Genomic DNA, 12,207 nt, shown 5'->3' with positions numbered 1-12,207 from the left:
TAGTATGGAAAGTGAACCGAGAACATGCGTAACGCAATCAGACTTCACGATTATGGCACGTTCGCCAGGGAACAAAACTGGACACTCCATATCAGAATTTAGCGACACTGTTTTGTACTGGAATGTTCGTTTTAATTACGTTACTTATATCAGGTTTTCAGGTTGATATACAGTGCATTACTTTAATATTTGGCCAACCTAGTACATCAACGTCGAAATTCCGCAGACAAAAAGCAGGCATGATAGCAAGTAAGTAACGACATAAAGGAAGTAAATCTTCAGACAGGTACTTTTACCATTCAATTATATCTGGCTTGAACTGTAGGAAAAAATTTCCTTTTTTGTCGTTAAAGTAGCATTAAGTTATAATATACAAACATGCGGCTACCAATGGCTCGAGCGTTTGTTCCCTCATTGAAACTGTAACAAATACCTTCTTTACATCCCAGTAATACTTGTCTCCAACAATATCTTTCTATTAGTGACAGCTGCTGGCCTGTTGCTATAAAAAGCGCGATTCGCTCAGGGATATGATTCGTTTTCAACACATCTCTTTCCATCGCTATCGGCTCTATACGCTCGGGCGCGGATGACCTTTCTGTTTAGCGACCTCCGCCGTAAATCATCATCATGTATTCGTTCGTACGGAAATGAAGAGAGAATCCTCTCACTTTCACAACAGCGGCAGCAAGGGAAGCTTAGTGAAACACACAGACGTCTCATCAGCCGTAAGTTAAGGGAAACCCCTTGTACAATTGCTTAAGTTAGCAGCGTAATTTTTTCAGAACGGTGGCACCAAAATCAACCCTCAGAGAGGACAATGCATTTTTGTCAAGATTACACCGGGTGGAAAGAAAGGAAAAATTACCTATTTAATGTGATCAGTTGTACGATGGATCCGAGCTACACGAGTAAAGAACCTGACTGGTAGGAAATGCATTTAAGGACGAAAGTAATAAATCAGATGACAGAGCGCGTGAGTGGCACATGATCGACGAAATATTACAAAGTAAAACCGTCGCATCACAATAAACCACATTGGAACTGGTGTAATTATATGTAATCTATATCTTCGACTAAGGAAGGCGAACTTACATTTACTGACAGAACTTGACTAGAGGCAAGTACCTGAATCTTTTATAGGAGTATTTGCACAGAAGTCGAACCAAATAATTTGCGTCAGATTGACGATCATATTCTACCGAGATATGAAACATGAGGATTTCGCAGTGCGTCTGCGACTGCCTTTTGGCTGCTCTAAACTTATTTAAATAATCTCGCAATCTCTGTAGCTCAGGCTCATGGAGAAGTAATGAGACATTCTGAGAAGAAGAGTATGGCATAGATAATTTCCGTATAGACAGAATTGAAGAATTTCTCATTACCCACTCGAAAAACAACAGAAAAATGCTAAGGAAACAGGTACCGGTATAAACATTTAAGAGATTCTAAGACTAAAACAATGTCAAACAATATATTGAGAACTTTTTAAAGTAGAAATTTATTGGGTCGTTGATGGACAGCCGAAAATTAAAGTGGCTCCGTTTTATGTTCTGTTACTTTATGATTATTTTCACGTGTTTCTTTGTAAATATTATTTGCGATATAAAAATACTGTAAAATCACAAAATCTATTTTTTTCGTAAATATGTATATACAAATAATATAAAATTATCTGCACCACAAATATGGCCAACTGTTAAAATGAGACACTGCACATTGGGGCGAACACCCATTGCGTCATAGAGGCGCTTGACGTATTGCTGAAGAAATGTGCCGTATTTCTGCAACGGGCATTCCAGATCCCTAGTACCAGACTTTAACCTTCACATCGGGCCCCACCATGTCGAGTGTGTGATTGGTCAGTGGATCTTGCACGCCAGGGTAACATGTCGCACCAGGAATGCCGTCGATGGGCAACTTGTCTGTATGGCATTTTGCATTACTGTGCAATAACGTAGGGCTTTGGAACTGCTCCAGGAAACATTATTATAGAATTTCCACAACATACTATTTCATTATGACAGCTGTGGTCTTGAATCCATGTCTGCTAACTATGTGACGTTCCGCAATGCACTTCCGGTTCTCATGCAGCCAAGAACGTCTCCATATCAGATTATATGGAGAATCTTGTCAATAGACAGTTCACAAGAGAAGAGCCAACGGAGTTTTGGCAGTTAATGTGTTACCAGAATGAGACGTTCTGACTCTGTTGTGCAAGAACCGGTAGAGAAAGAGGGCGAGGCACCAGCTGCAGAGATGGTGTTGTTAGCAATGAAATTTTGTTTTTGTTATTTTGGCATATTTTGTAACGTTCTTCAAGTATTTACTGTATCTGTAAAGAGTTCAGTTTCTACTGTTATTTTAAGTTATTCTCTTGTTTGTGATTCGCACAAACTGATTAACTGGAAAATAGAGCCGTCATTAAACTTTGTTGTGGACTGTTTATCGCCAACGAATTCTCCATTTTAACAGTTAGGAAATGGATGGCTGAATTCAAAACTTGCGGTATTTCTCTTGAAGAAGAAGTGAAAGACGTCTCAAACCTGCAACCACATATGAAAACACTGAGAAAGTGCTTAACGTGGCATAGCTAACCCCGTAGACATATCAGAAGAAACAGTAACGTTATGTGCCAAATTATGGACGAGAATGCTTGGTGCAAGACGGGTTCCGCTTTTGTTGAATACTGACCAAAAGAAATTGCGGAAACTTGTTTGTTACCAATGTTTGAACCCTTTCATAAATAAACCACTAAATGGTGAGTACCAATTTGTTATTGTTGATGGGACGTGGATCCAACACTTCATGCAAGATACGAAGCAGTTATCATAGCAGTGAGTGGAAGTCGATGGCCCCGTACCAAAAATGGCTAAATTGGTTTCATCAGTCGGAAAGAACATAATCAGTTTTTTATGTTCTGTAAAATATCCTGTTTTCTATCTACAGAAATAGAACAAAAACTGATGAACGATACACAAGTCATCTCGACAAACTGGATGTCAAAACAAAACGAAGGAGACGTACACCAGATTCGGCGACTAAACAAAAGATTCTCTCACCTGAAGAAAACTTCTGCAGCTTGGACGATATTCACGAAATCTGTCAGTCTGTGAGTTCCAACTGTTTCCCAAAACAAAATTTATGGATGGATAACGTTGTAAGTTCAATGATGAGGCTATGGAAGCCATAGACAGATGTTTTTTCAGATTCTCCGAAATCGCATTTCAGGAATGAAATCTACTCACTGGAAAAACACTGGCCAGGAGACCTCATAAAAGTGGACATCAGAAAATAAGTACATTTTTTACGTAAACAATCCCGTCTTCCACTCCGCCTCAGAAATTCACATATTTCCCTCGTAACAAACAATGGTTCTAAATAGCCTCTGGGTATTGAAAATTCGAGGAATCCATCAGTTTTTTTTTTAATCGATAACTCGAAACCGAGCGGGTCTGAAAAATTACTCATTTTTTATCTGTGGTACAGTTTGATTCATAGGCGTGAAATTATGAATACTATATTGGTATTCGAATTCCCTATTATCACTCACATATTCTTTTCTTTTCACATCTACTGCCACTGTTGAGATTACGACACAATTTGGGTGATAAGCCGCAAATTACTTCAAGCACACCCAAGCAAGTGAGTTTCAAACACTGTGTGATGAAGACCGCATTTCAAAACAGGCGTACTTATATACTGTCATATATCTCCTTGCTGTAGCAACGGTATACTTTGTGAAATATATTTATTGATGAACTTCAGGACACCTAAAAAATGACGCTGCTGGTTAATATCTTCAACGTTAACACTTCTGCTCTGCCAAAATTACCTGCATCTTTATAACGCTAAGTTAGCAGATAGTGAAAATTTAGACTTTCAGAAACGCTACATCCGCTCATAGAAAACATTATAACAAGTCCAAGTAGAGTAACATTTATAAGGAATTTAAATTTTATAATTTAGAATGTAAATAGGTCTTTTAAGAACTGAGGCCTGTGAAAAGCAAACATTTTCTTGCGATCTCAGAATTTACACTCCACCATACCCCTTTCTCAGAGACTAGAAGCTCGATCAGTAAAGTGCCTGTGATAGAATCCAAAGGACTATTTACAATATTGATATTCACATGGCCCCTCAAGCACGTTTAATGTGTTTTCTAACTATGGCGTAGATTGCTTCGTATGTGTGAAATTATCAAGGACGTAATGCCACTGTGACTTTCCATAAATCTGTATGTCGCATCTTTCTCTTCCACATTACTTACTACTGCGTTCTATGCATAAGGAGATCAGAAAAGTGAAATTGATAAATATCTGCACAATCACAAAAGAAAAAAGTAATCCAGAAACAAACTCTTGGAATGCAAACTCAGAAAGTCTGAGAAATAATTTGACACATAATCAGTTGAGTTTGTTTCCTGTGATTTGGTTTCATTTCTGATGTATATAACTAATTTCTCGTCAATTTTCAATGTACATAAAAATATCATGTTCACAATAATATGCCTGAAGACTTTTTATTATTGTTTGCAGTGGAATTTTGTTTGTGACCGCCGATGGATGGGAGCTGTTGCACAATCTGCGTACATGTTCGGTGTTTTTACTGGCGCTGTTGTGCTGGGGAGCCTCGCTGACAAGTGAGATACTTGAACATGCTTTTGTACATCTGATGAGAGAAGCAGAGTATGATATATAGAGAAGTAAATCGAAAAATCTGAAACAGATGTGATGAAAGATCACTTATTACATTTTCAGCTAACACTCGAGTATCATTTTTGCACAACTGTCTCACGTCCATGAATGATCGTTTCAAGAAATGGCTATCTTTGTTCAAGTGTGGCCACTATCACATTCAGGATAAAGAAGCACACAGAACAGACATTACATTTACGTATGTAGTACAAATCACTGTTTAACATGCAGTTTGACATCTTGCTGATATAAACTTTTCCTCCACACAACTGCAAATTTGACTGGTGAAGTATTCTCAGATTGGGAGAAATACACTACAACCAAGAAAAAATAATTTATTTCACCATATGATCTGATAAAATGGGATGGAAAATATTGAACAAAGTATTTTTTGAAGCTTTTGATTTAGTATAGTTGAAATGAAGCACGCAGAAATTACCTAATGCCTCTCTTCACATTCAGTCAAAAGTTACGACTCTTGGAAGGTAACAGGTAGCTATTAAACACAGGGCATTTTTCAGATAAGAAGTACATTAAATGTGCTCACTTATATATACGTAGTGATCTTTCCCTTACTTATTCGTGTAAAAGTGAATCGCATTCATTTTGCATTATGAGCGGGAAGTAAAAAATATAGTAAGTAGTTCTATCTTTTCAGTCTTGGCGTAAATTAAAAAGAAATGATAATGAGCATCATTGAAAAGACAATAGCAACTTTTTTCCCAATAAATTTTCTTAAAGACAAATTTTACCAGCAAAATATTTCAGCATATTCTTTTCTAATGGGACAAAGTGCAGTACTGCACTGAAAGTAAAGGGGTACATGACTAGTGACAAGTATCTCCCTTTCAAAATACAAAGAAAGATTGTTTAAAACTATATATTAATACAAAATTCTGTTTTGCTACTGCCATATTTCTCTCAAAGCCAAATCTAAAATAGCGATTAACTTTGATAAAAATTGTGTTTCACAGTCATCAGATAACTCGATCAATGTTATAAACTAGCTGAAAGTGTATTGTCAGTGGAGTTCTTGCTATATTTCATTTTGTTAAGATGGACATGTTAACAGTATATTACATTCATATTCCAACTACTCTACTGTTCGTCTGAATAAAAAATTACATCCCATTCTAGAAATTAATCAGTTATTAAAAATAATTGGAACAAATGCCAAAGGATTGTTACATGAGAAACATTTTCTAAGTGTAGTTCATTAAGCAGTGAAAAATGACTGCAGCTTCAAAATGTATGAATATTTTTTTAAATAGATGTCATTCTCAAATAATATATATATATATATATATATATATATATATATATATATATATATATATATATATATATATATATTTTACAATACAGCAGGCACAGCTAAAGTTACTGCGACAATTATTTGACAAATACATAATTAAATATAAATACTCAACTGAAATAGAAGATCAGTAATATCTTCATAAAACAACGACCGCATCAAATTTTAAAAGTAAGAAGATTAATCAAATGTACAAATTTCAAACATTAGAGATTAAGTATTTACGTTTCTTTAAGTAACAACAAATTGTCACAGTCTTTCCACCTGTATGTCCATATGTGTTGTGGACTAATTTTTTCTTAAGGGAAATAGGTTATAAGTTACTGCACAAGTAATAACATGAAATGAAGAATAGCTGTTTATACAAAAAGCAGAGCCATTACGGAAACTTTAATTTTCATGAATGATATACTCAATAAATATTTTGAAATTCTTTGTGACCTAAGAATGACAGAGGCTTCTAAGAGAAATAATTTAAATTTTTCGCTGATTAATGAGCAACTCTATTAATAAAACACATCAGACAAAAATAAAGAATTATAGTAACATCAGTTCTGTACTTGTACAGAGATCACATGGAGAGATGGTATCGATCTTTTAATTCCTTGTTGCAGAACCTCATTAGGACAAAAAGAACTATTAAGGGAACTTTTAATAAACTGTTTCTGGATTTAATAGCTTACAATGATGCAAAATATGTGATAAGATAAATTGTTTATAATAATACCCTTAACAATAAATCGATTCATATATATTACAAGTAATGTGAAACAAATATTATGTGAAAGATAATATTCTAATTATTTGAACCAAATAATTAGATCCCACATGAAATAATGGATGTGTCATACAGTCACTGTAGATAAGAAAGTTCACACTTTTTATGCCACTACTGCACCATAAAGTTAACATTTTCTTGAACAGTGAAATTCAACACAAATACAAAAAAGTTGAGTAAAACCTTATAAACAAAATAATTATGCACCAGAATGAGAGGAGTTTATTTCAATCACAGAAACAGCCCTATTCAACGGAGAATTGTCACCAAGAAAAGGTTCAACAAATTCCAAAATTGTGTCATCAAGAATACAGAAACTATGTATATTCCAGTGTAGCTCTGACGGTGAAAAATAACAATGAATTTATTATGTAGCAAACAAAATTGAATGATAACTGATGTCAAGTGGCTATGATTCACTCTTTTGTCAGTGAGACAAATGGAAACATAAATCTATCAGTGACCACCACATTCAGTGAATTCCGACTCTTTTTTGCGAAAAACACGGCAACGAGATAATAACACTACTTACTCGGCCGCAAGAGACTCAGGTGTGCTCACTATTCTTCACTAGATGATTTTACATTTAAATTACACATGACAGCCAAAATCAGAAGATTATTTGGACTCCAAAAATATTATCAGATTTATTTTCAACGATGTGTCAAATGAAATATTATAATTTTGCCATGATATGAATAGGTTGCCTTCTTCGCTTTTTAATAATTCAGTGACTTTTAGTGCATTTCCTACTGTCTGAAACAGGCAGTAGTCTCACCTCACTATAGACGATGAGACACAGAAATAGCATACAGCTCGATTTACATGTTTCTCCAGAGCTCCTCAATAATCCATACTTCGCACGTTGATCTGTTCTGAAATTATACAGGTAAAATCATATTCCTAGCTTCAGAGTTTATCTTCTCTTATGTTCGCACAAGGTAGGCTGTTAGGTTTTGTCTTTACCAACAACATTCTATATGAACTTCACCAAATAAACTGCTTGGATTTCATATGCATTGAAAGCCTTCAACCGGTCAATTCACGAACTGTTAGTATATAGGGAAGAATAAATTGAATGCCTTTCATCAAATTGACAAACCACCAGTATGACGTAAGAACGTACACTATGTGATCAAAGGTATCTGGACACCACTAAAAACATACGTATCCCATATTACGTGCATTGTGCTGCCACCTACTGGGAAGTACTCCATATCAGCGATCTCAGTAATCACTAGACATCGTGACAGAGCAGAATGGGGCGCTCCGTGGAACTCACGGACTGCGAACGTGGTCAGATGATTGGGTGTCACTTGTGTCATGCGTCTATACGCGAGATTTCCACACTCCTAAATATCCCCTAGGTCCCCTGTTTCCAATGTTATAGTGAAGTGGAAACGTGAAGGGACACATACAGTACAAAAGCGTACAGACCGACCTCGTCTGTCGACTGACAGAGACAGCCGACAGTTGAAGAGGGTTGTAATGTGTAATAGGCAGACATCTATCCAGACCATCATACAGGAATTCCAAACTGCATCAGGATCCACTGCAAGTAATATGACACTAAGACGGGAGGTTAGAAAACTTGGATTTCATGGTCGAGCGGCTGCTCGTAAGCCACACATCAGGCCGGTAAATGCCAAACGACGCCTCGCTTGGTGTAGGGAGCGTAAACATTGGACGTTTGAACAGTGTTAAAGCGTTGTGTGGAGTGACGAATCACGGTACACAATGTAGCGATCCCATGGTAGGGTGTGGGTATGCCGAATGCCCGGTAAACGTCATCTGCCAGCGGGTGTAGTGCCAACAGTAAAATTCGGAGGTGGTGGTGTTATGGTGTGATCGTGTTTTTCATGGAGGGGCTTGCACCCGTTGTTGTTTTGCGTGGCGCTATCACAGAACAGACCTACATTGATGTTTTAAGAACCTTCTTGATTCCCACTGTTGAAGAGCAATTCTGGGATGACGACTGCAGCTTTCAACACGATCGAGCACCTGTTCATAATGCACGGCCTGTGGCGGAGTGGTTACTCGATATTTACATCCTTGTAATAGACTGGCCTGCAAAGAGTCCTGACCTGAATCCTATAGAACACCTTTAGGATGTTGTGGAACGCCGACTTCGTGCCAAGCGTCACCGACCGACATCGATACCTCTCCTCAGTGCAGCACTCCGTGAAGAATGGGTTGTCATTCCCCAAGAAACCTTCCAACATCTGATTGAACGTATGCCTGTGAGAGTGGAAGTTGTCATCAAGGCTAATGATCGGCCAACACCGTATAGAATTCCAGCAATACCGATGGAGGGTGCCACGAACTTCTGAGTCATTGTCAGCCAGGTGTCCGGATACTTTTGATCACATAGTGTAAGTTATAAGTGAAAGCTGTGTGCCACTCTAGTCTTTCGTGAATACTTAGTCACGAATTGTACGACCTGAAAACGCCTCACCGTTGTCACAAGGTTTCAGATTGCCACTTCCGTCTCTCCTCGTCCTCCAAACTCTACAGAGGCTTTCTGAACCAGCCTATCCGGGAGAAAGGATACAGCCGAGAGTTGTCCTAAACCACAGCCTCATGGATGTCGTTAAGATGAGATGTGGGAATGTTTGTAACGTTAGGAGAAGAACTAGTGGCAAGTCGAAGCTATGGCTCATTTAACGATGTGTGCTCGTATCGTATGATAGCAACGAGAAAGTAAACCCCAGCTGAAAAATATTCGAAACTTTAACTAATTAATAAAACTCCAGAGCCATCCTGTGTACACCTAACTAAGAAAAGCGTGGATCAGGCTTCAGATCATAATCCGACACAGTTTTAACATGTCACCAGTGTTCATCAAAACGTATACTCCACTACAGAGGAGAAATGCATCATCTCCCTAACATTCTGCAATTACAACAGTATGGAAACATGCTCAGAGTGAGGGTAAGATGTTATCTGTATAGCAGATACTTAAGCTTTCGGCCTCCGCTGCCCCGGCAGTCGCTGAAAAAATGTCACATGGGAAGGGCAGTCGTGCTGGCGGCTGGATCGTCACTTTGTATCTTGCTTTCGAAGCATCTGTATTTCAGTTACGTCGCTTTCTCGACGGGAATTCTGAAACGCAACTCTGATTATGCATATCGTGGTCAAGATGATTTTTGCTTTTTTCTCTAGTACCTATTTGAGCTGATATACCATTCAGTGGTAACATTCGCACACATCTACGTTTTCGGCTATCAATTTAAAATCGATCTTAGTTTCCATAGGATGTGTTGTTCGCAGGAGTGACCTGCCTTGTTTGTCAGGCACTCACACAAAAAATACATTAGACACACAAGGAAAAAAACAAAACGAGCTCCTCTTCTAGGCCGTGAGGGCCCAATGGATGTCGACTGGTCGACGTGTCATCCTGTGCCTTGCGATGTCGTGCGGATGCAGTGTGGTGACTGACGCATGTGGGCTGTTTTGCCAACTTCACAGACCGTAGAGCAGTTAGAACTAGGGTAGGTAGCTCCCCAATTGCCATCACGGGGCAAAAACTATGTTTAGAAATAGAAAACATCAAATACGGTGTTCCTCGTGAAATGACCATATTGGCAAAGGACCTGAACTCAAGACAGGGGAGCTCACGTTCATTTTATATTTTTAGATGTCCAGAAGTATTTTGACACCGTCCCTCACAAGCGGCTTCTAATCAAAATGCATGCCTACGGAGTATCGTCTCAGTTGTGCGGCTGGATTCGTGATTTCCAGTCATCACGGACACAATTCGTAGTAATAGACGCGAAGTCATCGCGTGAAAACGGACTGATATCTGGAGTTCGCCAAGGAGTTGTTATAGGCCTTCTCCAGTTCTTAATCTATACATACGATTTATGAGATGTTCTTGTAAACTCTTTTAAATTGTTACAGATGATGCTATCGTTTACCATCTTGTACACTCATCAGAATATCAAAACGAATTGCAAAATGATTTTGACAAGGTATCTGCAGGGTGCTGAGGACCCGCTCTATTAGCGTACCGTACCGTACAGTGCACTACGTTGCGAGACATGGAGATGAACCACATACGAATCGAATCAGCGCAGCATATTAATGACCGTTCACTAGTACATCAGTCGGCCTGAGCGTGCTGTTTAGATGGTGTTTCCCAGGATCGTTTAGGCAAATGAAAAGTTGGTACCCTACTTCTGCATCAGATAATATGACACACAAACGGTTAAAATATAGTAAGACACAGGATGTATACTGCTGGGGAAAAATTAGTATACCTAAAACCACGACGTCGATTTTGATTCGATAACGGCATATGCCACCTGGAGGACAGTAGAAGTACTGATAATGGTTTCAACGTCGTCCGCCAACAGATATCATAGTGGCATAACTACCAGAGTGCCATCTGTGTCTATCCATTAATAGGGAATGTTCTCAGCAATAATCCTCACTATGGCTCACGCGTGTAAAGCAAGCAGACCACTATGCTACGGAGACGCACTCGTGCTTCCTACAGCCAAATGAGCGTGTTTGAAAGGAGTCAAATTATAGTCTTCCGAATGGTGAAATGGTCCTTTCGGAAAATTGCCACACGAGTTAGACATGCTGCGTCACTTGTGCAACGATGATGGTATCCGTGGTCACATGAACACTCTCACACTCGTAGACGAGGTTCTAGACGTCCAGGCAGTACAACGCCCACAAGGATCGTCGTTTTGTAAGGGCAGCGGTAGCAGATCGTACAGCTGACACAGCACAAATGAGTCTGCCCCTGGTAGCTGAGTGGTCAGCGCGACGGAATGTCATACCTATGTTAAGTCCCATAGTGCTCAGAGCCATTTTTCCATGCGTAGCAACAGGAACTGTTTCCAACTCGTCATTAACAGTGGGACTACGGACATGCACACTCTAGCCCGTCTTCCACTCACGCCACAGGATCGACGTGCATGGTTAGACTGGTGCCATCAGAGGATCACTTGGAAGATGGAATGACGCGCCATGATCTTCAGCGATGAAAGTAACTTCTTCCTGCAAGCAAGTTACGGTCGTTTCTGCATAAAACTTAGACCTGGTAAGCGCTGTCTCGTAGAGTGCATTCGTCCAGGGCACGCTGCCCCTATCCCAGGCTTAATGGTCTAGGGTACTATAAGCTACAACTCCCGTACGCTTTTGGTGTTTCTGGAAAGTACGCTAACCAGCTCGGTACGTGCAGACTGTTCTTGGAAGGAATTTTAGCAAGCAGTCCTGTATTCTCTGCTATACTCAGTGTCTTCTAACTCAAGATGTTAAAGTCTGGAAAAGCTTCAAGGCCGCCATAATCCGCTTGGTTGCTCCATACAACTGCCAAGGTCAGCCATGTACTGCCTCCAAACACAGCTTGTACATCACAAGTAAACTGCATTCATAGTCCACAAAACACTTTAGGACCTTCAATC

The 12,207-nt window shown here is 39.1% G+C and overlaps 1 protein-coding gene across 2 annotated transcripts in view; it reads left to right on the top strand.

Annotated features, from left to right (window-relative positions):
* LOC124721895 (organic cation transporter protein) overlaps positions 1-12,207 on the top strand; it is a 675,456-nt gene that overhangs the window by 553,312 nt on the left and 109,937 nt on the right. For both annotated transcript variants that reach the window (XM_047247048.1, XM_047247047.1), the window contains exon 4: positions 4,539-4,642. In XM_047247048.1, coding sequence (XP_047103004.1) covers positions 4,539-4,642 — 104 coding nt within the window. The remainder of the gene's footprint in view (positions 1-4,538; positions 4,643-12,207) is intronic.

This window comes from Schistocerca piceifrons, chromosome X (assembly GCF_021461385.2).
Source record: "Schistocerca piceifrons isolate TAMUIC-IGC-003096 chromosome X, iqSchPice1.1, whole genome shotgun sequence".
Lineage (NCBI taxonomy): Eukaryota > Metazoa > Arthropoda > Insecta > Orthoptera > Acrididae > Schistocerca > Schistocerca piceifrons.
The sequence above is the reverse complement of the archived record's forward strand: the minus strand, read 5'-3'. Positions and strand labels throughout refer to the sequence as shown.